The sequence below is a fragment of the Nannobrachium achirus genome (genome assembly GCF_963921795.1).
Source record: "Nannobrachium achirus genome assembly, chromosome: 1".
In the NCBI taxonomy this organism is placed as follows: domain Eukaryota; kingdom Metazoa; phylum Chordata; class Actinopteri; order Myctophiformes; family Myctophidae; genus Nannobrachium; species Nannobrachium achirus.
This window is the reverse complement of record NC_137810.1, coordinates 12,006,072-12,032,411: the sequence shown is the minus strand read 5'-3', so window position 1 is coordinate 12,032,411 and position 26,340 is coordinate 12,006,072. Positions and strand designations below refer to the sequence as shown.

At 42.3% G+C, this 26,340-nt stretch overlaps 1 protein-coding gene across 1 annotated transcript in view; it reads right to left on the bottom strand.

Annotated features, from left to right (window-relative positions):
• oca2 (oculocutaneous albinism II) overlaps window positions 1–26,340 on the bottom strand; it is a gene marked incomplete at both ends in the record, with an annotated part of 104,137 nt that overhangs the window by 55,582 nt on the left and 22,215 nt on the right. The window contains 5 exons of the mRNA XM_080724327.1: window positions 9,583–9,721; window positions 12,458–12,582; window positions 14,872–14,928; window positions 17,054–17,119; window positions 18,212–18,283. Coding sequence (XP_080580453.1) covers window positions 9,583–9,721; window positions 12,458–12,582; window positions 14,872–14,928; window positions 17,054–17,119; window positions 18,212–18,283 — 459 coding nt within the window. The remainder of the gene's footprint in view (window positions 1–9,582; window positions 9,722–12,457; window positions 12,583–14,871; window positions 14,929–17,053; window positions 17,120–18,211; window positions 18,284–26,340) is intronic.

The window sequence follows — 26,340 nt, the reverse complement described above, 5'->3', positions numbered from 1 at the left end:
TTGTAATGTCATCGTGTGACACAATGAACGTTACACTAATTATATCGTTGTTGTCGGGTGGAAACCTTGTATGTCCAAAACCGTTCGTTTTGCATTTATCATTTTAAAAATGATTTAAACTAGTGAAAACAGCCGATCTACAAGCACACAACGCCTCGCACCGCGAGGCGTTGTGTGCTTGTAGATCTGCTGTTTTCACTACCTTTGTGCAAAGGCCTTGTATGATGAAGCAGGGCTTTACTTTGAGAAAAAACATGCAAATGTGAAACTTGGAGATACGAGGTTTCTGCCCGACAGTAACAATATTATAGTTTGGAATGTTTCTGTCCCAAGAGTCCCTAGAATGTTCCAATGTTTCTATTTCAAATGTAGTGGAGTGAAAGTCATCAGCTTGCAAACAAAACAAACAAAACATACTTAGCCTAATTACAGTAACTAAGTAAATGTACTTAGTTAGTGAGGGAAAGACATAATATTAGTATGTACCATCATGTGTTAATGTGGAAAGCAACCCATTTAGAGCCTCATTATTTACTTCCACTTTATACACCGAGATAGCATTTATGCAGCAAAAGCTTGCAGCTCTAAAAGCTCACTATGAGCGTGTAGATCGACTATTTTTGGCTAGTGACAAAGTATACATTGGGCCTTATTGAATAGAGTTGTACATGGCTTCAGATGAAAGTATCAGAACAGGAATACAACCCCTGTTGGGGGCAGACCTTTAGGTTAGGGTTGGGTGACACCTCTATTTAGAATAATGGAAGTCAATCTTCTGAATAGAGGTGTTTCTGAATAGAGGTATGTGAGGTGTGTAACCACCTCTGATAGGCCTCAAACAATCACTGTCATAAGAGAATGGATAACAATAGCCGTGGTGGATTGAACATGGCAGTAATAAGTGGTCTAGAAAGTGCTTAAAAAAAAGAAGCACCGGTAGGTAGCCTGGGGGAAATGACAGGAATAAAGCAAAGAATTCTATCATGGAGCCAGTGGGGTGCTGGTAATTGCATCCTTATTGTAATTCAGTTCCAGCCTAGCTCCTAGTTTGGCAAGGAGCCAGATTTCACTGCCTGCACATGGGAGAGAAACGGCTGCTTTTGTCCACCCGTCGTCTGAGACAGGGGCGTCAATTGGGTATGGCAGGGGTATGCAGCTGCCATACCCTGGGTCCAGGGGGGAAAATAAAAGTTACTTTTAAATATAAATCCATGAATGTCTCCTTGTCTATCTGTGCTGGTTATTGTGTTGTTAAATTACAGTAAAATAACTACAAATGCAAAATTTAACAAAATGGTCACTTTAACAAGGTATTATAGCCTAGTTATATTTTCCACACTTGTATTCTCCCCATCTTGACAAAATGGTATATTCCCAGGTTCCGCAGGTCAGCTGCAGAGGTGCAATTCATTATTGTTAATTGTGGCACGTTCACTAACACGCCGAGTTTAGCTGCACTTGAACAACCATTCCAGGCTGCCTTGTCCAGCCCAAGAAACCATAGAAACGGGAGAAAAAATAAAATGTACTTCTTAAAATAAATGTATCATGCCTGTTGCTAAGGTATGGCAACATGACTGGTGTCTTGCACGTGTGCCAGACACCAGTCATGTTGCCATACCTTAGCTTTTTCTGAACTGACGCCACTGCTGCACATGGGAAAAAAATGGGTGCTTTTGTCCACCCGTCGTCTGAGATCACAATACGTAAGTCCATTAAATGTCACGCCGTCATTACACGGCCCTATCACCCACTCACAGTGTCATTTGTAAAACATGGAGGAAAAACAATACATGGAACATTACGGAAACAATCGCTGATTTCGTGTCATCATCGGCATACAGACCGTTTATTGCACTGTATGGAGAGAAAGAGAGAGAGCTAAGGCACATGCTGTAGTACTGTACTCAGGGGTGTCGCACAAAATTCTGGGCCCTGGGTACAGGGATTCACTGCGGGCCCCCTTAGGCTGGGAACGCATTATTACGCATTATGTTGTGCTTTAACTATTGAAAAATAGCAGATATACAAGCTCACAGCGAGCTTCTAGAGCTTGTAGATCTGCTATTTTTGAGGGTTAGGGTTAGTCTTTGAATACTGTTTACCCGATTCTATAAATGTCTTCTATATCCTTCTAAGGGTGGTAACATGTCATTAGTTCGAACACCCTTTGGTCCGTCCGACCACCAAAACCTAACCTTAAAGGACCTACACCATGAATTTTCACTTTTTCTATTTTAAAACCTTTTTTTGGTGTCCCACTGGCACCTTCTATCCTCACAAAGTCCTATTTCTGACAAGTGTGTCTTTCTCTGGTTTTGGGAAGACAGAGATGAGAAGCTCTCAGAACAGTGCTGTTCTGAGAATTGACGCGTGTGACGTCACACACGTTTCTGTTTAAAAAATAAAAAATATATATATATATATATATTTATTTTTTTTTCAAAAAAAAATTTTTTTCAAAAAAATTTTTTTTTCTTTGGAAAAACCCCACTAGATGCGCCACTGAGCAAACAGAGGCCGTTTTTGGTATTGCAGCTGGAGAGCCTCATTATAGTAGAGCTAGAACAAACAAAGGAATGGTCAGAGTGTTTGTTGAGGGTTAAAACCTGTCTAAGACTCAATTTTGAGCATATATTTATGCAAAAAATATAGTTTTAAAAGCATGGTGTAGGCCCTTTAACGCTAACCCTCACCTCAGTAAAACTATGCCTAACCCTAACCCTAACCTCAGTAACCGTGACGCGGGTGATTATCTAACGGGAGTTCGACCTATGGGGCAGTCGCCCTAAGGGGTTGAAAAATGTCAGTGATGCTCAAACATTTTCATGTGAAGGACCCCCAAAATTATATGTATTTGGCCACGGACGCCCAAAATCTGAGTTACAAATGTCTGCTTAAAAAATACATATATTCAAAGATTTGCACACGTTACAATTTACAATTTCTCACGACTCGGTGCCGCGCTGTGAGCTTGTATATCTGCTATTTTTCAATAGCTAAATTATAATATAATTAAGGACCCCTCCACCGTGGGCCCTAGTAAATCCCCCCCCCTTGTGACACCCTTGCTGTACTGTAATAATGCTTGATAACAGTGACCTCTACAGGAGACATCACTTCTATCAGAAACAGAAGCCAGAGAGAGACAAGGGGGGAGGATAAAATCATCAAAGATAAGCCGTCATCTCAGATAACAGCTCTGATGCCTCGGGAGTCATCTATTCTACATCACAGTCTGTCTGGCTCTCAAAGTGGGGTCTGGAGGAGGGGCTTCCGGGGTGTACAAGTATAACCCAAATGGACAGTGTGGAATGGAATTAATTGGAACCATTTGATTCCGTTTGTACATTCTCACATTTAAACTATAGGAGTCTTTGACTCAAGTAGCTGTGTGGTCCACCACTGTGCATTTCTGCATTTCTCTGTAACAATTCAAACCCAAGGACACTGCACTCACTTCTCTCTCTCTCTCTTACACACAAACACACATTTCAGAGTGGGTTCTACATTGCCCCTCCACACAAACCAACCAACCGAACATCTCACACACGCACGCACGCACGCACGCACGCACGCACGCACGCACGCACGCACGCACGCACACACACACACACACGTGTCCAGACATGAGTGAGGGCACTGTGCCGTCCCTTCTGCTCGGTCGCCTGGGAAACTGAGTGCAGACAGGCTGGCACGTGCACATAGACATCAAAGGGGGCTTGAGCCCCTGCCCTTTTACCCATCTGTAAAAAAAGTTCCCTCTCCAGACCATGAATGCAGTTTTTACTGTGGTGAAGGAAATGTAAATGCCCTCTTTCCATGCCATAACAACCTGAAGGCAGCAAGAGAATTGCCTTGTCCAAACTCCCCTGAACTTGAACGCAGCATCTTATGTTGAAAGAATTGCCCTCTCTGTGTAGAAATCCATGCCGTACGCCAAATCTCCAGTGCTGGCTTAATTATGCTTAGGCTATTTTCGGTATCAAGCACCGAAAATAGCCGACCTCCAAGCTCACAAGGCGTCGCAGCGTGACGCGTTGTGAGCTTGGAGGTCTGATATTTTCTATATTTTCACCAAAAGTCCCATGATCCCCCCCCCCCTCTAAAACATGATTATCAGGTATTATGATTATACTAGGAGGAAGATTCTTTCCAAAAAAGTATACAGAAAGAGTTAAAATTGGGTTTTTATGTGGCCACACCCCCAGTTCATTAAGTATGCATGGATGTCATGGTGGGTGGTGACCCAGCTGAAGTTAGCCACACCCCACAGTGTTGGGTGAATGGTAATTAGGGGAGGAGTTGATTCTGTGATGTAAAAGTATCTGTGTTTTTTAACTGACACTTTTGACCACAAGGTGGCAGCCTCCAAGAGAAAACAAACAAATACCAAGAGAATACATAATTGCTCATAAAAACCACACCAGGGGGTCCAATGATGTACTTTCAACCTCCTAGACACACGAAAAACATAAAAAGTACAAAACTATGGCACCACCTCTTTAACATTCTCTGCACGTCCCTGGCAGACAGGCTGGAAGGATGGGGCCTGGCTCTCACATGCCATGTCCAGCAGCCAGGGGGTCGGGGGATGGATTATGTTAACACATGCGTGGCGGACAGCCCGGACCATTTGGAGATTGTTAAGTCAATTATCTTTGCCCGGGAAGCTCTCGGAAGGTTCCCCTTCCATGGCTAAGAACTAAATACGGCAACCGTGATACCATCCCAGACCGGACGTTAATTTTCGGTTAGATTGACCGCTCTCACCCACTCTCCTCCAAGCAGGGCAGGTATTCACAACTCAGACATGCCTGGAGATGCGGCATTGTTATAGTTAATGGGATCCCTTGCATGTCCCATTCATGCATCTGTGATGTATATTGGTGCGAAGGCAGGGGCGTCAATTGGGTATGCAGCTGCCATACCCTGGGTCCAGGGGGGAAAATAAAAGTTACTTTTAAATATAAATCCCTGAATGTCTCTTTGTCTATCTGCGCTGGTTATTATGTTGTTAAATTACAGTAAAATATGCTAAATGTAACAAAATGGTCACTTTAACTATATTCTCCACACATCTTGACAAAATGGTATATTCACAGGTTTCGCATTATTGTTAATTGTGGCACTTTTTTTTTTCAGACATTGTGAAAATAGACGATCTACATGCTCACAACGCCTCGCAGCGCGAGGCGTTGTGAGCATGTAGATCGGCTATTTTCACAATATAACCGTGTTATACAAAATGTAATGCCTCTTATCCATGAGGACTCCGATCTTTGCCATACCCTAGCTTTTGCTGAACTGACGCCACTGTGCGAAGGGTTACTCAAGAAGAGAGGTCAGAGGAAAAGTTGTCAGTATGTAGACACTGACTCGCTCTGCTCCGACCGTGTGGACCCTTTATCGGTCCACGTTAATGCAGGCACGTCCAAATCAAATTCAACAAGTGTAGGAAAAAATAATAAAGTCCAAGAATGCAAAAGATTATCCGCACATCATTATAGATATATGCTCCCACTGTGTATTTATTGAAAGTATATACTCCTGTATATAACATTTCGACCCACGACCTGCAAGGTCTTCATCGGGTCCTGTACATGGATGGGAGCATCTACTGTATAATGTAATGTGCGGATAATCGCTATTAGTGTGGGCTTTTGGGACACTGATATGAAAAGGGCATGATGTGCACTAGGGATTGCATGGTTTACCTCGCCATTGCATCAGGACCGGCAGTGAGTTCGCACATGACTTCCATGAGTTCAGTCTTTTCCCAGAGCAAAGGGTCCAGATTTTTATAGACAGATTTTATATTGTTTGTCACAATGACGAAAATAGCTGATCTACAAATTATTGTGAGCTTACAGATCTACTATATTTGAAATGCGGCAGCATCATACGACAAAGTGTAAATCAGGCTTGAAGGCAGGCGGGTCACCAATATGTCCGTATGGGCAAATGTGGCAAGGCTGGGTCTTGTCAATGGGTGAAAAATGGGTTACAAAATCGTGGGATAAAAAGAAAAAAAGAAAAAAAATAAGACTGGGTCTTGTCCGTGGAAATTTTTAGATTTTCTTTTTCAAACACCATTATAACCCTACTGAACGTCAAGACTCTCCAGGTTTTCTTCAGAATTATGTACATGTATGACGCTGATTTACTATGTCAGGGGTCTTCAACGTTTTCAGGCCAAGGACCCCTTAGTTGAGAGAGAGAGATGAAGCAGGGACCCCTGCACTCTTTTCATAGATTCCATATAGTTTCATCGTTTGACAGCACAATCATCAGTGTATTTTGGATTCATGTCAATTTGTTTTTTCAGATATTTAACCACTTGAACCGTCAATACTTAATGAACTTGACCTTTCACTCTGTACTTAGTCTACTCTTTTTCCCTTTTTAGACGAAAATAGCTGATCTACAAGCACACAACGCCTTGCAGCTTGTAGATCTGCAATTGTTGGCTAAAGTTCTCAGAATATAGACGTTAGGGTTCAAGTGGTAAAAAAGGAGGAGAAAAAGTTTCTATCACACAAAGATTTGGAGGACCCCCTGTAGTAACTCTGAGGGCCCCCCCTGTTGAAGACCCCTGTACTATGACATCATGGCACATTAGGAGTCCACTAGTACTAGCCATAACTATGAGATAAGATACAATGTAGAGGGAAATGTACTATAATATATGACTAATGATGAAACGTTAATAATGAAAATATGAATATGAATGTGTGTGTGTTTGTGTGTGTGTGTGTGTGTGTGTGTGTGTGTGCGTGCGTGCGTGCGTGCGTGCGTGCGTGTGTGTGTACAGAGATTGTGTTGTACAGAGCATACGACGTCAGCAAACAGAAGATTGTATCTCATACACACACACACACACACACACACACACACACACACACACACACACACACACACACACACACACACACACACACACACACACACACACACATCACATGCATGATTCATATGGGCTGCTGTGTGTACTGTAAATGTTACACTAGATCACATGGTGTCATTACAGGGAATATGAATATGAATGCTCATCATGCCTGTAATAATGCATGCCACCGAGGACAGCGTTATGCATGACACGTCCACATAACAGTCATTAAACTAGACAGTAGAATTCCACCATGTGCCTCATTTACGGGCCGTCACACGACGGTGTCGCGCACTGAAAAATGGCAGATCTACAACACGCTCACAACACGTCATGGACACAGCAAGTTGTGAGCTTGTAGATAGGCTATTTTCGGCTCGCGACTACACCCTAATAATACAAAGTCTGTCTTTAGGTTTGGCTGGAAAACAAGGGGACACACTTCAAGGTACAGGAAACTATAAGTGACAGAATTCTTCAATTATTACAGTACAATACGACACATTTCATACAGAATTTGGTTGTAAAATTACAGGACTGCAGGATAGTTAAAAGTAGCACTCGACTAGATTTACAGTAAGGTCAGACTAATGTTAGATTGAAAGATTCATTAGCTATTAACAAGTACTGCACTAGAATACAATATTGAGGGTAGGCTACTTTTTACTCCAGTACACTATTTGACATAATTAGCCACTAGATACAGATTTAGACTATTAACAACTTGAGCCCCATTTTATAGCGCAAAACCTCCTATCTGCAAAAATCACTTTGTTGGGAAAATGATAAAGAAAATGTGTGTTTAATATTAAAACCCATCAACTATTTCTAGTCACATGACATTTTTGGCAAAATGAGGGGCAGAACGATGTTGCAGACAGACTGACCATGTGCAGCATAGCCTATAGTACCCATTTCAAGTGAAATGCAAAAATCATAACATTTGCAGATAGGAGGTTTTGCGCTTTGGCCCTCGATATGTGGGATTGCTACTTTTACTTACAGTAAGTAAGAAAAATCTGAGTACTTCCACTGTTAGTATACCCATGTATAGCATAGAGACAGACAGCCTTGGTTGTCATAAACCATGCAGGAATTTCACCCTCAGCGACCTTCAACAGAGAACAAGAGGGTTTGTGTGACAGCTCCAGCGGAGTTCACATGTAGACACTGTGTATTTCTAATGGGAGTCACTTCAAAACAATCATGTCACACTAAAGCAAATCAAAAGAGTGACATTTAAACATGCAGCCCCTGTCCCCTATCCAAGGTTTGCAAAATAAGCTTCTGGATAGAAACGCCTGTGAAATGCCTCCATTTCATATTTGTCTTGTCGATGACAAATAAACAAACAAATACAATCAGTACAAAAAATGTGGTGAGATGTGGTGTCATCTACGTACGTACCCCTGATGCCAAATACTTCATGGGTATTAATTGCTGGGCAATTAACCCAAAATACATTGGATATTTAGAACCAATAACCAGCTTATTAATCTTGCCATTATGTTGCTACATCAGTTGTTGCTCAAACCTTTTCATGTCAGGAATTATATATATTTGGCCGCAGACCCGCATCTCAAAACATTGTGTTCTGAGTGACACAGATGCTTTCCCGGTTAATCGAATAATCGTTTGATTCACCACTTAAACCCAGCAGTATACTACAAAAGTGGCATGCAGAAATGGCAGAAATAGCTCAAATTTGAATCCGGCCGTCCCTATTTTGGGCAGAGGAGGACGTAATGGATGAAACGTCTCATTAATAAGTCAGACTTTTACCTACAAGTGTGAGTGTGGACCGATTCCGCTAATAAGACAAAAACAGCAACAAGTAGCTCCATTCAGTGTCGCTCATCTCGTTAATATTGCATGGTCATTTACTCATTTTTCTCTCATTTGAAGTCTCCCGTTCTGCCAGAGCACGATGTCAGTACTAATCACTAGAGTAATCATCTTGGGTCATCATTTAGGCCATTTATCTTCATGATAGCGCGCCGCTGGACAAGGACATCTAAGTCGCCGACTCACATCTTGCATATTGCTTTCTGATTATCCTTAATCGCTTCACAACAAGTCCAAAATCATTACCATGTGTTGAAAGAAAGAAAGAAAAGAGCAGCTGGTTGTCTGGTGTGCCTTGTTGATAGAAGATTTATCATTCTATCTAGAGGACTCTGTTCCCATCATGAGAGTAATGCATAATGTGATGAGGCCAGTCTCTCCGGGTCATTACCATACCACTGATTACAATGCCACTGACCGACAATTGGATTTCTTTAGTGGTGGAAAGTAACTTGGTACATTTAATCAAATACTGTAGTTACTGTTACTGTAAGTAAAATGTTTTTGAGTGTTTCCAACACTTGACATTTACGCTACTATTTCAGAGGCAAATATTGTACTTTTTACTCCACTAAAAGTATTTGAAAACGTTAGTACCGGTAGTTACTTTCACAGGCAATTATAATATCATAACAATATAAAAACGGAAAAGAAAATAATGTGCTTTGGGTGCACATGTTAATTAAACATGTATCAACATTCTGTTGTGAGCTTATATAAAATGACCTCCTCCACTTGTTTTTATCAAATCAAACCCCAGCTATTCTGTCTTTACCAGTGCTTTATCAGTGGTTCAGTGTGTCAGAGGATAGAACAGAGTCTGTTACGCGGTTTCTAGTTTGACTTACTTCCTTACGCAGAGCCTGGTTTGATACTATGATGACGTTGGGAGGATCTCCCACAGCTGTGGCCGCACCTCCGATGTTGGTGAAGATGACTTCGGCAATCAGGACATGTCTGGGGTCCAGATTAAGCACCTCACATAACCTGCAGAATTACAAGGAGTGAGTGAGGAAGTCAGAAAATGTGATTATAGATATTTATGCTAAATAAACGTCCAGTATTTATTTCAATCCAATAGTTGTTGTCTGACTGAAATAACCATTATTGGCCCATTTACTCAACAGAACATTTACACTGTAGTTCAGGGGTCTTCAGCGTTTTCAGGCCAAGGACCCCTTATCTGAGAGAGAGATGAAGCAGGGACCCCCACTAAATATTGTATACAATTGTGTTGCACATTAAAAAAATAAATCATAGATTTCTTAGACAGCTTGACAGCACTGTCGTCACGTTGGAGTAATGTGTATATCATACATTTAACCACTTGGAACCGTAAAATACTTAAGGCCTCTCCATACTTTGACCGAAATGTTCGGTGAGTTGTGTTTTCCGACGTGCAAATTTCCGAACTCCCGTTCGGTCCAATGCTTTTCAGAAGTCCCGAGGGATATAATTTTATGGTAGAAAAGGACCTTTTGACCGAAAACGGCGGTTTTGGTCGAAGTATGGAAGGGCCTTTAGTCTATTCTTCTTTTCCCTCTACAAACCTCTTTGCCAAAAATAGCCGATCTACAGCTGCGAGGCGTTGTAAGCTTGTAGACCCCCCCCCCCCCCCCCCTCTAGTAACTCTGAGGAGCCCCTATGGGTCCCGGACCCCCTGTTGAAGACCCCTGCTGTAGTTCACCGACACCTAATAATGATCCAATGTGCTAATAGAACCGGAGGTCGGGAAACAGAAGCGCTAACAATACAAAGAGACAGAAAGGGGAAGTAGACAGACAATTTCCGTAAGAGATGCACCATGCTTCACACTGAAATCGGTGGTGTTAATTTAACAGCGTGTACAAACGTAACCAAATGGGCCCTTTGCACACTCTCAGAGTTACAAATGGATACATTACCACTGAGGATTTTATCATGTACAGTACAGTAAATTGCAGACTCTGTGTAGCAGCGCTATTATTAACATAATGTGACTGTTCTAAAAGAAGCTCCGGGGGATGGGCGGGAGGTTATTGATGGCATTTAACAGGATTACAGTCATCAGAAAACCACAAACAAAATGGAACACTAAAACCGTAAAAAGAGAGAAATGGACTGAATGCCCTGACTGTTGTGCGTAAAACAAGCTTGTAGAGCAAAAACACCGAAAGCACAGTTGCAGTCTTCAAAATAGCATGATAAGACATAAGCGTAGCGATCCCCAGATATGCAATCATTTATGAGGGGGGGGGACCCCCAGGAACTCCAGCTAAATGATTGAAAAGTAAATACAACTAGAGAACGTACAAGAATGTTTATTTTGATCCCGAGTTAAGCCCTTTGCACACAGGACAGTTGCGTTTTTTGGTTTTTTTTGTTTTTTTTTCGTTTGCTGCATGAATAAAACGCATTGGATTTGGTGTGCAATGCTGTGCGGAATCGGCGCTGCGGATCCCAAAAGGAGTCATAAAAGGAGTGATGAGTTTTTTACCGCATGCGACAAGACGCACAAATCGAACTGGGTTCGATCGAGAGAGAAACGCACGGCCGCAGCCACTCGTCGAACGGCTAATTCGGATCCGGTGTGCATGAGGTCGTAGAGAATCATTGTTTTCTTTTAAAAAAATGAAATTGTCCGTTTTATCCGTGCGGATAAACGCGCCTGTGTGCAAAGGGCTTTAGTCTACACCTACAGCACAAACACAGTAAAGGAATTCTGGACCAAGTGACAGACCATATAGGACTTAATCAAGTCTAACATTAAAATTGAGAGATAAAGAATCTTATCAAATGGGGTTTCATGGACTTATGTATATGAAATTGGAAGTCCTTAAGAAAAAGGTTGAAAACCACTTCCCTATACATCATCATACAAGATTGTCACAAAAGTAGTGAAAATGGCAGATCACGATGCAACACGTTTTGAGCTTGTAGATCGTCTATTTCACTATTTAAATCGCTGTTTTCCGTGTGGAAACCTTGTATGTTCAAAACCGTTCGTGTCGTATTTATCATTTTAAAAATGGTTTAAAATAGTGAAAATAGCTGATCTACAAGCACACAACGACATGCATCACGAGGCGTTGTGTGCTTGTAGATCTACTATTTTCACTCGTCTTGTGCAACAAACAGTCTTGTATGATGAATCAGGGCTTTACCTTTCGAAAAACCTGTACAAATTTGAAACCGACGGTGACAAATTTAAAATTCTGGACGAAAGCGACCATTTCACAGTGCAGTACCTTATTTGCCTGGCTCCAGCCAATAGACCAGCCCACTCTCTGAGTGGACTGCTTCTCTTGGTCTGGAATTGGCATGATGCGCCTCTTTCTATGGTGTCTTGGCAAGCCAACCAATGAAATCAATGCAAGACTGAGGAGGGGTGGGTCTAACTTTTGAAAATCAACAGAAACAGTGGAGGGAGGGGTGGCTCACCAGAGCTCTTAATTGCTCCCTTTGAACTTCAAAGGGGTTCTGAACTGCAGTAATTGTTTGAGCCATACAAGCGTCAATAGCTCGTTAGTGCTTCTCTCTAATCAATGAAACATCAAAGACAACAACGTGTTTGATGCCTGTCATACAGGGGAGGGGGAGGGGGGAAAGTTTTGTGTACACAAGTCAAACACAACCCCTCCCACCAGATCTCTTGTGATTGGGAATTTCAAATTTTAAAATCTCTTGTCAATGGGACAATGTCAGACTCAAGCTCCAGCGCAGAGTCTGAAATCAGGCTAGTACCTTATAGTGACAGGGGTGAAGAGCATCATAGTGGTCACGTTGTCCAGGAAAGCTGAGAGAATGGCAGCAATGAGGCAGAGGATCATTATCATGGGCCAGACCCTTCCTCTGGACAGCTGGTAGGCCTGCAAGGGGGAAGGAATGCCCCACGATGAGTCACTTGATTACATTTAGGCCTAGAATTATTGAATGCTTTAACCAGTGAAAAATAGCAGATATACAAGTTCACAGCGCGGCACCAAGTGCCGCGCTGCGAGCTTGTAGATCTGTTATTTTTGAAAAAGTTGTGAAAATGTGTGCAAATCTTTGAATATGTATTTTCAAAGCGAACGTTTGTAACTAAAATTTTGCTTCTGGGTGGTCCCTGGAACTAGATATTTTGAGATGGGGGTCGGTGGCCAAATAAATATCATTTTGGGGGTCCTTCACATGAAAAGGTTTGAGAACCACTGACATAGTAGTCTCTCAAGAACAGACTAACTGAGCTCCATTTAAGTGAAAAGGACCTTTTCTTTGACGATGGCTGGCCAGATTGCTGAAATAGAAACGTAGGTTTTTCTGCTATTTTTCAATAGTTAAAGCATAAAATAATGATACGCAATAATGTGTACCCATTCTGAATTGGTTAACAAGTGGATATTTCAATTTCTTTCTGATCCACACGTGGTAGCATTCTACCATCAAAGGCATAGCGTGAGTCAAAGCAATCATTCATCTGACATCTAAATTCTAGCATATTCTTTTTTTAATGTTTGCACAATAAATGAATACACAGCATAAAGCCTTTGATGTAGAACAAAGGAAATTTGTTTTTTTTGTTCATCGCTGAACATAAAAATGTCCCTGGCCTACTATTGCATAGAGATGTCAGTGGAAATGTCAGCCAACTGCAGGTGAAAATGTCTTCAAATGCAAGTTTGTACTCCATCACACAACGGTGTCTCCAAGCTCACAACACTGTCGTATGACGAAGTCTAAATCAAGCTAAAAGCAATGAGCAAAGTGGGTGGTGGTAGCTATGGTGGCACTTTGAGTGGTACAGTGTCACCACTACGACACACACCCAATTGGCCCTTTAAAAGTGCCCTGAGTAGGTTTTCAAGGACATGTGTAGAAGCCACTCAAAAGACAATTACACACACACACACGCGCACGCACGCACGCACGCACTTTCCTGGGGATGACCACCCTTCATGTGTAGTGGAGCCATGTGTTCGATCTGGAGAAGCGTTGCCTGACTGAGAATGAATGGTATTTCAATGTGAAAAGCATTGCCCTTGTCTAGCACACACTTATGATTCATGAGGCTGCCCGAGCCCTCTGTTTACACAGGGTCTCAAAGCTACTGTACCTGAAGGACAAGGGTGTTTGCCCTCCTTGAAGGTAGAAGGATTTAGGGATGGGACGATAAGCGATATTATCGTTTATCGTGATAAAAAAACACTAACGATAATCGTATCGTGGAGATTTAATTTATCGTGATATCGTCCTCCATCAAGCACTGGGATCAATTCACCTTTTAATTGCCGAGCTGCATATCCGGTACCACTTAAACCCTCTATAATTGGTGAAAGGTACTTATAATATATGTACTTGATACAGTCTTTTTTTCACTCTCTATCAAATGTCTTAATGCGACGCGTTGTGAGCTTGTAGATCTGCTATTTTTTGGAAAATGTTCCGCCCCAGGATAATGGATGTTGATTATCGCGATAATATCGTAAATCGCGATTTCTTTTGTAATCGTGATATGACATTTTCATATCGTCCCATCCCTAGAAGGATTATATCTGAGGGTCCTGAGTTTGTTTGTGTCTGAGTCATCTCTGAAGACAGGTTCTGCTAACAGAATCTGTCAACACCATGCACTGCCCTAAACATAGCAGTGTTGTTGTTAGCAGGATTAACGCAGAAGCACTGGAGGTGGTGTTGCCCCCAGAGGCAAAAACCGAATGGGTTCCCAGATTGGTGTCAGAGTGACAAAGCCATGATGCCCTTGTAGAGCGGTGGAGAGTGTTGTCAAAGAATGGATTAACCTCATGAACCCTATAGCGTCCCTATTCTAGGGCAATCATTCATGGAAAATAGACACGTCGCGATTTGTTGTGAGCTTGTTGATTGGCTATTTCCATACAAGTACATCCTCTTCCTCCATCCTGTTTTATACAGGATAGGTAAAAGACAAAAAAGAAAAACAGTATTGAAAAAAGCAGCAAACCTCAGACCGTCAGAAAACAAGTGTGTAAAATTTGCCAGGTCTTTGCCAAGGACACATTTGTCCACATACGGACATAATGAGGACCACTGGCAATAGTACTTCTTTGGTGTGCACAATATGTCTTCGTTTTAATTGATTCAACATAATTATATTCTTGGTCATTTCAGTGCTGTACATTTTCATAATGCCAACTCACCTTCACAGCACAATAGTCAAAGAATCCTGTTTCCGAAAATATGGCCACAAGTATCATCTGCAAGAAATAAAAGTACATACACATTAGTAATCTGATAATCAACTAGAAAAAGTGCTCCACGGAGCACAGGTCTCTGCCAGGTCAGGTCCTGAGTCCTGGTGGTGGAACTAAAACAGACGTGTGATAAACCTTCATGGCAATCATTCATGATTCCAGCCATTTTATTCAAAGCAAACAATGTTTACAATTTAGAAGCCAATCTTAGCCAATCAGGCTGGAATATGAAAAGTCACATGATCACATTGACTATAGAGATAACGTGTACTGATTTTTCACTTGAAAACCAGTATAGAATATTATCAATTGTTGCACAGGACGGTACGGGGAGAGGAAAGATCTGTGACATTGCTTTGTCACGTGTTACAAAGTGTGACACCCTATACTATGGATACCAGTATGACTCCCTAATCGGGAGATAAGCGACCGTAGGTCACTTATCTCCACAAATAGGGCAAAAATGTGTTTTGCCAAAATCTTCCTGATCCATGTTGATGACATGAGCGTAGACATACTGTGTAGTGATTTTCGTGATTTTAGGGCAAAATCTGTAGGAGCAGTGTCCAAAAATGTGTTTTTAAAAATCGGCCTGGAGGTGGCGCTATATGGGAGAGATTCATGTTGATGGGATGAGTGTAGACATACTGTGTACCGATTTGCGTGATTTTAGGGCAAAAATTGTAGGAGCAGTGTCCAAAAATGTGTTTTGCAAGAATCGGCCTCATGGTGGCGCTAGAAGAGGGCCATGTGAGAAATGAGGGGTGGGGTCTCCGCGCCGGCAAGGCGGACGAATAGGTACCGGCCCCGGCTGTCCCGGTCGCTCCTAGCCGGAGTTACGGCATTTTATGTGAGCTGCAGTGTAGGGGGTCCTCCACTGGGGGCGCCACCACTTTTGCATCCGTTCTGGAGCACCAGGAGTGGGTGGTCCCCGGGAATTCCCCATGAGCAGCCCCGTTGGGGTGGTCATTTGGTCAGTTTAGCACATTTGGTCATTTTTTACATCTGGGGGTCCCCCAGGGACCTGGGGGTCCCTGGAGCTCTGGGTCCTTGGAGGTTGTAGTTTGGCAGGTAAGGAACGTGTGTGCAAAATTTGGCATGGATCGGGGCAACGGTTGCGGAGATATGAGCAGGGCAAGAGTGTGACGTGTGAGGTGTGACAGACAGACTGACAGACAGACTGACGGACTGACTTACACTTTGTGCAGGGTTTGATAGTAAATGCGACCTACGGTCGCAACAATGTTTTCCCGTCACATTATGGAACATTTCAGTCGGTATAAAATGGAAATCTGCGTCAGTGTTCAATTTTATACCGACTTGGACGTCAGTGTTTATATGGAGACCATGCTTTGGAAACATCTACTGTGGATCACTAAGGGCCTCGCTCCATAGAAACCATTCAGAGACAGTAGTTGAGAATGCTCGGGGGGGAAGTACAGGGGCGTCACAAGGGGTAGGAAAGTGGGACTGAGTTACCGGGGCCCAAGGTGGAGGGGCCCTAGTAACTTTAGCTATTGAAAAATAGCAGATATACAAGCTCACAGCGCGGCACCGAGTGCCGCGCTGCGAGCTTGTAGATCTGCTATTTTTGAAAAGTTGTGGAAAATTTGTGAAAATCTTTGAATATATGTATTTTTTAAGCAAACATTTCTAACTCAAATTTTGCTTCTGGGGGGTCCCTGGAACTAAATATTTTGAGATCAGGGTCCGTGGCCAAATTCATATCATTTTGGGGGTCCTTCACATGAAAAGGTTTGAGCATCACTGACATGGAAACATAGGTTTCTTGCGCACATTTTCACAATAAAAAAAAAAATAGCAGATCTACAAGCTTGCAGCGCGGCCGCTGTGAGCTTGTATATCTGCTATTTTTCAATAGTTAACATTCATGGGGGGCCCGCAGTGAATCCTTGTACCCAGGGCCCAGAATTTGGTGTGACGTCCCTGGGGAAGTACATGAACCAGACAGAACATTTGAAAAAGGAAGGAGAGCCTTATTACAATGCAGACCACCATCAGTCTGAGGAAGATCGTTGGATATGAGATGTGAAATGTGAGATGTTTTAGAAACTAGACAATGTTAGAGTTCACTTTTTCATCACGTTTAATTGGCGTCCGTACTCACCATGCCAAACAGCAGCGCCAGGGTCTCATAGTCAATCCACTCCACCACTGTCACCAGACTGGGCCTCTACATGACAGACACATGGATCAGACCAGGGGTTCTCAAAGTGAATTTCAGGGACTCTCTAGGTTCCTTTTGTTTGGGTCTAAATGGACCCTACAAGTCTGTAACTCTGACAGTGTACAAATGGAACCAAATCCATTTGGTTCCAATTGTACACTGTCAAAGTCAAGGGGAGACCTTCGGATGTCAAAGTTTGAGAACCACTGGATTAGACAAAGCTTTTACAGTTACAGTTTAGGCATTTAGCAGACGCTTTTAATCCAAAGCGACTTACAATAAGCAGATAAAACATCACAATAATAAACAAGATACTATGTCAGTACATCAACAGCAATATAACAAATGCAAATGGATATCTATCTAGAAGAAAAACACAATATAATCAGAGTTCTAAAAACCTAAAAAACAAGTGCTAACTAGCTTCAATATGGTCATTGATTTTCTGTAGTGCTAAGGGTTTAGGTGGAGTCTGAAAAGGTGAGTCTTCAGTCCAGGAGGACATTACGCTTTCATTGTTATCTTTATTGCAATTATTCACTTCTTGAGCATTATTTTATGCCTTATTAGGACCTCCCCCCCTGTTCTTTTTATGTGTGAGTGACCGTTGTGAATGAGAGCTTTTGTTTTTTCGATGGAATCCCACACAATCCTCCATTTCAAAAGGATAGCTTTTCCAATGCCCCTGGGTCCCAATGCCCCTGGGTCCCAGCACAAAGTATTAGTGGGATTTACCAACGGTTTGGTGTGGTGTGAGCACTTGTTCCCAGCCACAAGGGGTGCCAGATTTGAGATTTCATGCTTGAGAAAGTTTAGCCTGTTGTCACAAGTCCTCTGAATGCTCATATGCTTCTACTGTACCATGCTCAGAGGGCACATGAATTCATTTGTGCCAGAGTATATACAGTACAATATAGTACTGTACTGTACATGCATTAACCTCATTTTGGCCAGATTTGTCTATTTTCTACCATATTTCTCACGATAAGTAGTTCACAACATCTTAACGCTTAAAAAATGATAATGCATCCCTCCCTCTGCTTTTTTAAAATGTATTTCAAACCATAGACGCAATAGAATGGAACAGAGGAGTCTTACATCACCGATGATAGCCAGGGCAGCTAACGCAGCCAAAGAGCCCAGCATGGCAGCAAGGGTGCGGTGGACAATCTGAAAGACACAACAAAACAAGAGTCTGTGTTACAACGAAAAGGATCAAATTGCCTGAATTGACATTCAGTAAGTGGGTCCTATTATCAAAATAAGAACATTATAATGGTGTGTCGAATAGAACAGAATATCAAAAGGTCTTCGCCACAGACACATGTCTGTGTAAGGACATAATGATGACCCCTGGACCCCTTGATGGACAACAGGGGTCCCATTGTCCACTTGTGAACCAGTGATATATAATACATTGTAGATGATACATTTTCTATGCTTCTCTGTACTTAGTAAACAAATACTTAGTTGACCAGGGTCAGCTCCACAATTTGTTCCGCTCCTTTCCTTTCCTCTACTGCATCAATTCTCTTTGCTGAAAATAATAGATCTTCGAGCTCATGCCGCGTTGCGACGCATTGTAGATGGGCTATTCCCCCCAGAATAGGGATTGATCTAATTCTAAACAATGAAGATATAATGTAATTGCATTTCAGAAAATAAGTTGTGCCGCTTCTCTCTGTCACATACAAATACACGTGCACATTTGCACAACAAACCAACCATGTTCTTTGTCATAGTCTAGAAACCTGCACACAACACGAGTAGCGTAAGCCAAAGATTCCCTCATCTCATTTCCATATTCCTCTTTTTGATCAGGGTTGATGAAGTGTCAGCTAATGACAGTAACCTCCTCTGCCCTAATTAGGTGAGACTTCAAGACATGCCAGGGGAAGATGTGATTAACTTGCCTATCGTTTTTGAGCGGTGCAAACCGCTACAACATTTCACTTTGTGTGTATATTAGCCAAATGTATTAGTACGGATCTCCATGTATGGAGATTAGGGTGGATCTTAAATTACCTTTTTTAGATTTTCTTGAGTCTCACCCCCCAATTATGTTCCAACGTACAAAAAACTGCTTTGGTTAAAATTTGGTTGAATTTCAAGCATATTTAGAGGTAGCTCAATCAAGTCAAAGTTTGTACATTTTATTGGTCAAAATCGAATTGCACTGCAGGCACATTTAAGTTATACATTATACATTATTCTTATACTAAGCACAGAGATTATATTTTTTAAGCTTACAAATCTAAACACAAATCTGTTTGTCATATCAAACCAGAATTAATGTATTGTAGAAAATAGCAAAACAAAGAATGACAAATTGCTATTTTTCATTTAACGTGCACAATGACATGTCTTTATTGCACACTCTTCAATCATACTCACAACACACAACAAGCACACAGCCCCACTTCCTCGTTTACCCCCAAAACCCCCGAAAGTCACTGCAGTATAGCAATTCAGTAGTTACTGATCAATTAAAGTTTAATTACGGCTATCGGGATACTTGTGCCGATGGTTCTGCACAATTTGCAGCAAGTATTGGAGTTGGGACTCATCTTTAGTAATGAGACCACAATATTCTTGTATTAGGGCAACCCCACGCTCTGCATGATCATTGACAACATTCATCGCCTTCACTACAGCCAGAGCTTCTTGGTAGTCCACCCTGGGCTCCCACTCATCGGGATCAACGTCAAGGAAGTCATCTGGGAGATCCATCATTTTGAAAAGCACTTCAATGTTCTTCCTTGCAATTGTTCCAAGGTCAACAGTAATTATCTTCATATGCCCCTGTTCATGATCTTCATTTCCATCTTTCGTGGCTCTCACCATCAGCCTCTTCGTTTGCGCGCTCACTTGACTGTCAAACAATGCAAGTCCGACGATCTCTGGAGCCAAATACCATATGTGATTGGAAAACTTTTGAGAAGCAGCTTTAGACACCTCAGCATTTATTGATGAATATTCCAGGAACGATTTTAACAGCTGCCAAGTCATTTAGTGGAGCGCTGACAGCAACAGGTGCCATCATCCATGCCTTCACATAATTGCAAACTGCAAAAATGCACAAATCCATGCATGCTTTTTCTTCCCTGAAGGTCAGTTTGAATTGGCCATGAAACATCCAGATCTTCATACAATAATTAACCTTTGCCATCCAACGGGCATGATGGGCTCTGAACCGGGCAGCGAGGTATCCGGTTCAACAATAAATGCTGAGGTGTCTAAAGCTGCTTCTCAAAAGTTATCCAGCTGCTTCTCAAAAGTTTTCCAATCACTTATGGTGAACAGGGGCATATGAAGAGAATTACTGTTGACCTTGAAACGATTGCAAGGAAGAACATTGAATTTTTTTTCCAAGGTGCTTTGAGAGGGAGCCCAGGGAGGACTACCAAGAAGCTCTGGCTATAGTGAAGGCGATGAATGTTGTCAATGATCATGCAGAGCGTGGGGTTGCCCTAATACAAGAATATTGTGGTCTCATTACTAAAGATGAGTCCCAACTCCAATACTTGCTGCAAATTGTGCAGGACTATCGGCACAAGTATCCCGATAGCCGTTAACAAACTTTAATTGATCAGTAACTACTGAATTGCTATACTGCAGTGACTTTCGGGGGTTTTGGGGGTAAACAAGGAAGTGGGGCTGTGTGCTTGTTGTGTGTTGTGAGTATGATTGAAGAGTGTGCAATAAAGACATGTCATTGTGCACATTAAATGAAAAATTGCAAATTGTCATTCTTTGCTTTGCTATTTCCAACAATACATTAATTCTGGTTTGACATATGACAAACATGTAATCAGATTTGTGTTTAGATTTGTAAGCTTAAAAAATATAATTTCTGTGCTTAGTATAAGAATAATGTGTAATGTATAACTTAAATGTGCCTGCAGTGCAATTCGATTTTGACCAATAAAATGTACAATCTTTGACTTGATTGAGCTACCTCTAAATATGCTTGAAATTCAACCAAATTTTAACCAAAGCAGTTTTTTGTACATTGGAACATAATTGGGGGGTGAGACTCAAGAAAATCAAAAAAAGGTAATTTAAGATCCACCCTAATGGAGATTCGTGCTTATACACAAAGGTAACTGACATCACGGACAGAACAGCGCACAAAAGGAGATATGCACGCGTGTCGTGTTTGCACCGCTCACTTCGCAGAAGAAGTGTGAACCTTTTTTAATATTCCCTAAGCAAAGACTGCCAGAACAGTGTTCATCAGTCCAGTATGTCGAGAAAATGATCCTGTTCTACAGCAATGGTTCTCAAAGTAGCCCCAGGGCAACTTTTGCATGTCAAGGACGCTTACATGCAAACGTTTGAGAACCAATGTTCTAGAAGCAATCACAGGCTGAGCCCACAGTTACTAGAGTAAAGCATGCAGCAAAGCAGCAATTCAAAGAGATGTTTATTCACCCTAACCAAGTGATGTGTTACTGTTAGCAAGTGTTAGCCTACCAACACATGAAGCATAATTAATCATCTAGCAAACAAAGTATTACAAAATCATATTATCAGTAACTATACTGTTATGACTGATTAAAGCACACGTTGTCATTAACTCATACTCTGCAATCCCCGTTGAAACCGGGGATTTCCCGCTGTACCTCTCTGCGATGCCCGTCGTTCCCGGAAATTTAATTAGCTTTAATCATTATGAAACGATTAAAAGTATGATCGCTGTATATTAGGGTGCATCAAATTTCAATGCAAAATATTTAACGTCAAAATTTCATTTCATTCCATCTAGAACTTTGTTCCACTGTCTATACAAATGATTTTAGCAAAGTTTGGGGAAAATTCATTCATAGTTAGAGGTGCAACGCAGCATGTAAAATTTAGGGAAAAGTGATATTTCGGCTACTTTTAGAGCTTTCATTTCTTGATAACATGACATTGCAATTTATCCAAAATACAACAAATAGTTTGTGAGAAGGTGTTTCTGACAAGAGAAGAGGTGTTTAATCAAGAAGAAACATTTACATTTTCATTGAAAGTCACTGAAAAATGTTTGAAAATATTGAAATATTGTCATAATTAAGTGACATTTTGGTTGCTTTCAGAACTAATTTCTTGATAAGATGACATGGCAATTTCTAAAAAATACAACAAATAGTTTGTGAGGAGGTGTTTCTGCCAACAGACAAGGTGTTTAATCAAGATGAAACATTTACATTGTTTTTTGAAATATTGTCCTAGTCATTCACTGTGTTCAGCTTGCGCTTGTAGGAGCGAAGATTGGGCTGTTCACAGCGGTCATGCTCAACTAAATGCAGCACATTCTGAAGGTGTTGCTCACTTGGCTGCTGCCACAAAGTCTGATGTGAATTTGACCCCTCACTCGGCACAGTCATTCACAACATTGATGGCACGCACATTCACCACACCTGCCTGGAATGATGCACTGGTACCACAATCCTCTACATTGAGTGGAAGAAATGCTGTATCGATTTGCAACTGGTGCATAGCAAACCAGCAGTCTGGGTTGGCAAGGTCGGCTAACCTGGTGGCCGGTGAGAGGACTGGAAACTTTGGCTTACCGAAACCAGTGCCAAAGTGCTACTGTGGGGCTCGCATGGGGAGGTTATCTGGTTTGTGCTCCAAGATGGCATCCGCAAGTGCATGCTGCTGATTAGCTGGTGCTGAGGAGTGCCAGGGGCAGCATCTAGTGTGCCCCATCCACAAAGGGGAAAGACGAGGCATGCGGAGAGATGATCACCTGGCTGACATGCAAACTACTACAGGGCTGATGCTATGCCGACCAGGTTGTCAATATGGTATTCGACACCACTTCATCAAACACAGGCAATCTCACAGCAGCCTGCATTGCCATCCAGCTCTCACTTGGTAGACCACTGCTCTTGTCCGGGTGCTGGAATCACATTGGTGAGGTGCTCCTCAGCCACATCTTCACTGACCTCACCCTCACCAGAGGTTGTTTAGGTGTCTAAAGTACAACTGGAGCACTGCACAACTACAGTGGCCCATTGTTCCTGGGCAAGTTAAGTGCTGAATTCACCATGTGTGATGCAGCAGTGATAGACTACAGACGAGGTGAGTGCGACTACCATGACTTTGTGCACAGCTGCAGATGATGTAGACTACAGTAAACTTCCAACGGCCTGGACTGTGCACAAGGCGCGCTGGATGGGCAAGCTCCTCCACACTCTCTAGCTGGCTTTGATGGAACAGCACATCTTGCATCCCCAGGGCACCATCACCACACGGCAGCAGGTGCCAAAGATTCTGGCATTTGCCAACTTCATTGCGCACATCTACGCAACATGGTGGCTGACCTGTAACAGCAGTAGATGCCACACAGAATTACCTCAAACAACTGAGTACGTCTGTTGACGAGGGCATTGCAACATCAGCCATGAAAGCACAGCAAGCACCACTAGATGCTGCCCCTGGCATTCCTCAGCACCAAGATGCCAGCTGATCAGCAGCATGCACTTGCGGATGCCATCTTGGAGCACAAACCAGATAACCTCCCCATGCGAGCCCCACAGTAGCACTTTGGCACTGGTTTCGGTAAGCCAAAGTTTCCAGTCCTCTCACCGGCCACCAGGTTAGCCAACCTTGCCAACCCAGACTGCTGGTTTGGTATGCACCAGTTGCAAATCGATACAGCATTTCTTCCACTCAATGTAGAGGATTGGGGTACCAGTGCATCATTCCAGGCAGGTGTGGTGAATGTGCGTGCCATCAATGTTGTGAATGACTGTGCCGAGTGAGGGGTCAAACTCACATCAGACTTTGTGGCAGCAACCAAGTGAGCAACACCTTCAGAATGTGCTGCATTTAGTTGAGCATGACCGCCGTGAACAGCCCAATCTTCGCTCCTACAAGTGCAAGCTGAACACAGTGAATGACTAGGACAATATTTAAATATTTTTCAGTGACTTTGTTTAGATGAAAATGTAAATGTTTCTTCTTGATTAAACACCTTTTCTCTAGGCAGAAACACCTCCTCACAAACTATTTGTTGTATCTTTGAGAAACTAACATGTCATGTTACCAAAAAATGAGAGTTCTAAAAGCAGCCGAAATGTCACTTAACTAGGACAATATTTCAATATTTTCAATACTTTTTCAGTGACTTTCAATGAAAATGTAAATGTTTCTTCTTGATTAAACATGCTTTCTCTTGTACACCTTCTCACAAACTATTTGTTGTATTTTTGAGAAATTGTCATGTCATGTTATCAAGAAATGAAAGCTCTAAAAGCAGCCGAAATGTCACTTTTTCCTAAATTTGACATGCTGCGTTGCACCTCTAACTATGAATGAATTTCCCCAAAACTTTGCTAAAATCATTTTAATAGACAGTGGAACAAAGTTCTAGATGGAATGAGATGACATTTTTTTGCATTGAATTTTGATGCACCCTACTGTATATATCCGTTTCGGAGACTTTAGGCCCGCCCCCTAACTGTATCCGGTCGTATTTCCCGTTTGGACCGGATCTAGCTTTCCGTATCCGGTCTGAGCCTGGGCCATTGTCCCGCCTCCATTGGTTTACATTGTAACTGGCCGCGAAGCTACTCGGCGATGGAAAGCTCGTTTTTCAATCCGATTTTTGCATTTAGGAAACTTTGATCCAGTCTCTACACGCCTGGATTATGATCCCCGCACATATCGTGCGTTTTGTGCGCGAACGTGTCCACGTGTTACCGTAGCGCACAGTTGGCTTTTTTCAATGTTTTTTCATGTAAACACTGGCGGATAAGCAGGGATACAGCGTGGCAACGGATATGTCTATTTCAATGGGGGTTTTTTTATTCGAAAGCTGTCACCGAGTCTACAAGTCTACTAGATGAGTCGCGCACAGATTGTGCACGATGCGTGCGCGTGCCCACGTTAAAAGGAAAGGACAATTTGGCAGCTGCTTACTACAGCTATGATTAAAATGGCAGCAAAATTGTTAACAGCTTGGCACATCGATGATAATATATCCTGAAATCAACAACAGCACCCGTTTTCCTCTGTGACAAAGGCCTGGACAGCAAATGGTTGAATGTACCGCAAACAATTTCATGAAGCTCTTTGGAGTAGCTCTTACTAGTCGCCAGGGCTTTTCCCACCACAGTCATCTTTGATGTGTCCATTATTAAAAATTGAGCTCTGTGATAAAGCATGACCATGGAACCATGCAGCGGAAGCCCCAGCCGCTCTCCGGACATCTTTATTTCATTGAAGTAAATGTCAGGGAAGGAAGTAGGTCACCTCATGCAGGGGCGTCACACCAAATTCTGGGCCCTGGGTACAAGGATTCACTACGGGCCCCCCATGAATGTTAACTATTGAAAAATAGCAGATATACAAGCTCGCAGCATGGCACTCGGTGCCGCGCTGCGAGCTTGTATATCTGCTATTTTTCAATAGATAAAGTTATTAGGGCCCCCTCCACCTTGGGCCCCAGTAACTCAGTCCCACTTTCCTACCCCTTGTGACGCCCCTGACCTCATGTACTGCATGTTGGTGGATGCTGGGGCTCCTCTTTGTAGCTGCGATCAGGAGCTGCGATCAACAGTATGATCTCACCAGCAACATAAATGTCAAGTGACTTCCACAACAACAGGCACTGTAGCTCTAAACTTTTGTGAATAATTACAGCTTTTTGACCTTAATTCTTGCTTGGCTGATGGTAGTTGCTTTTTTCTTTTTTCTTTTTTGTTGCTTTCTACCAAAGATCCAAGGGCATGTGGTCCTTTTGTTTCCTACTGCAATTAATACACTTCTGACAATGCAATAAAGCCACTGGTACCAGGCCAAGGAAAGGAAAATCGAGGAATAGCAACAACTAGAAAAAAAAAACTCCATTACTTTAAAGGGGCCCCACCATGCTTTTCAAAACATATATTTTATGTAAATATTGGTCCATAATACGGTTTTATACAGGTTTTAGCCTAAACAACCACTCGGATATTGAAATGTCATGTTCTGTCTGTCACTAATTCCAAGCCGTTTCAGATGCAATACCAAAATGCCCTTTGTTGGCAACGGGGCGCTGTCTTTGGGCTAAAATTGGAACGATAAGAGAATATTGAGATACGATGAGAACCATGTAGAGTCAATCGTAATCTTCTCTGTATCGTTCCAATTTTGGTACCACTTTACCTCATGGTTCCACCTCATATAAATATAGTCTCAATAGAATATAGCCTCCCAAAAAGTACCACCCCCTTCTCGAGGGGGCCCAATAG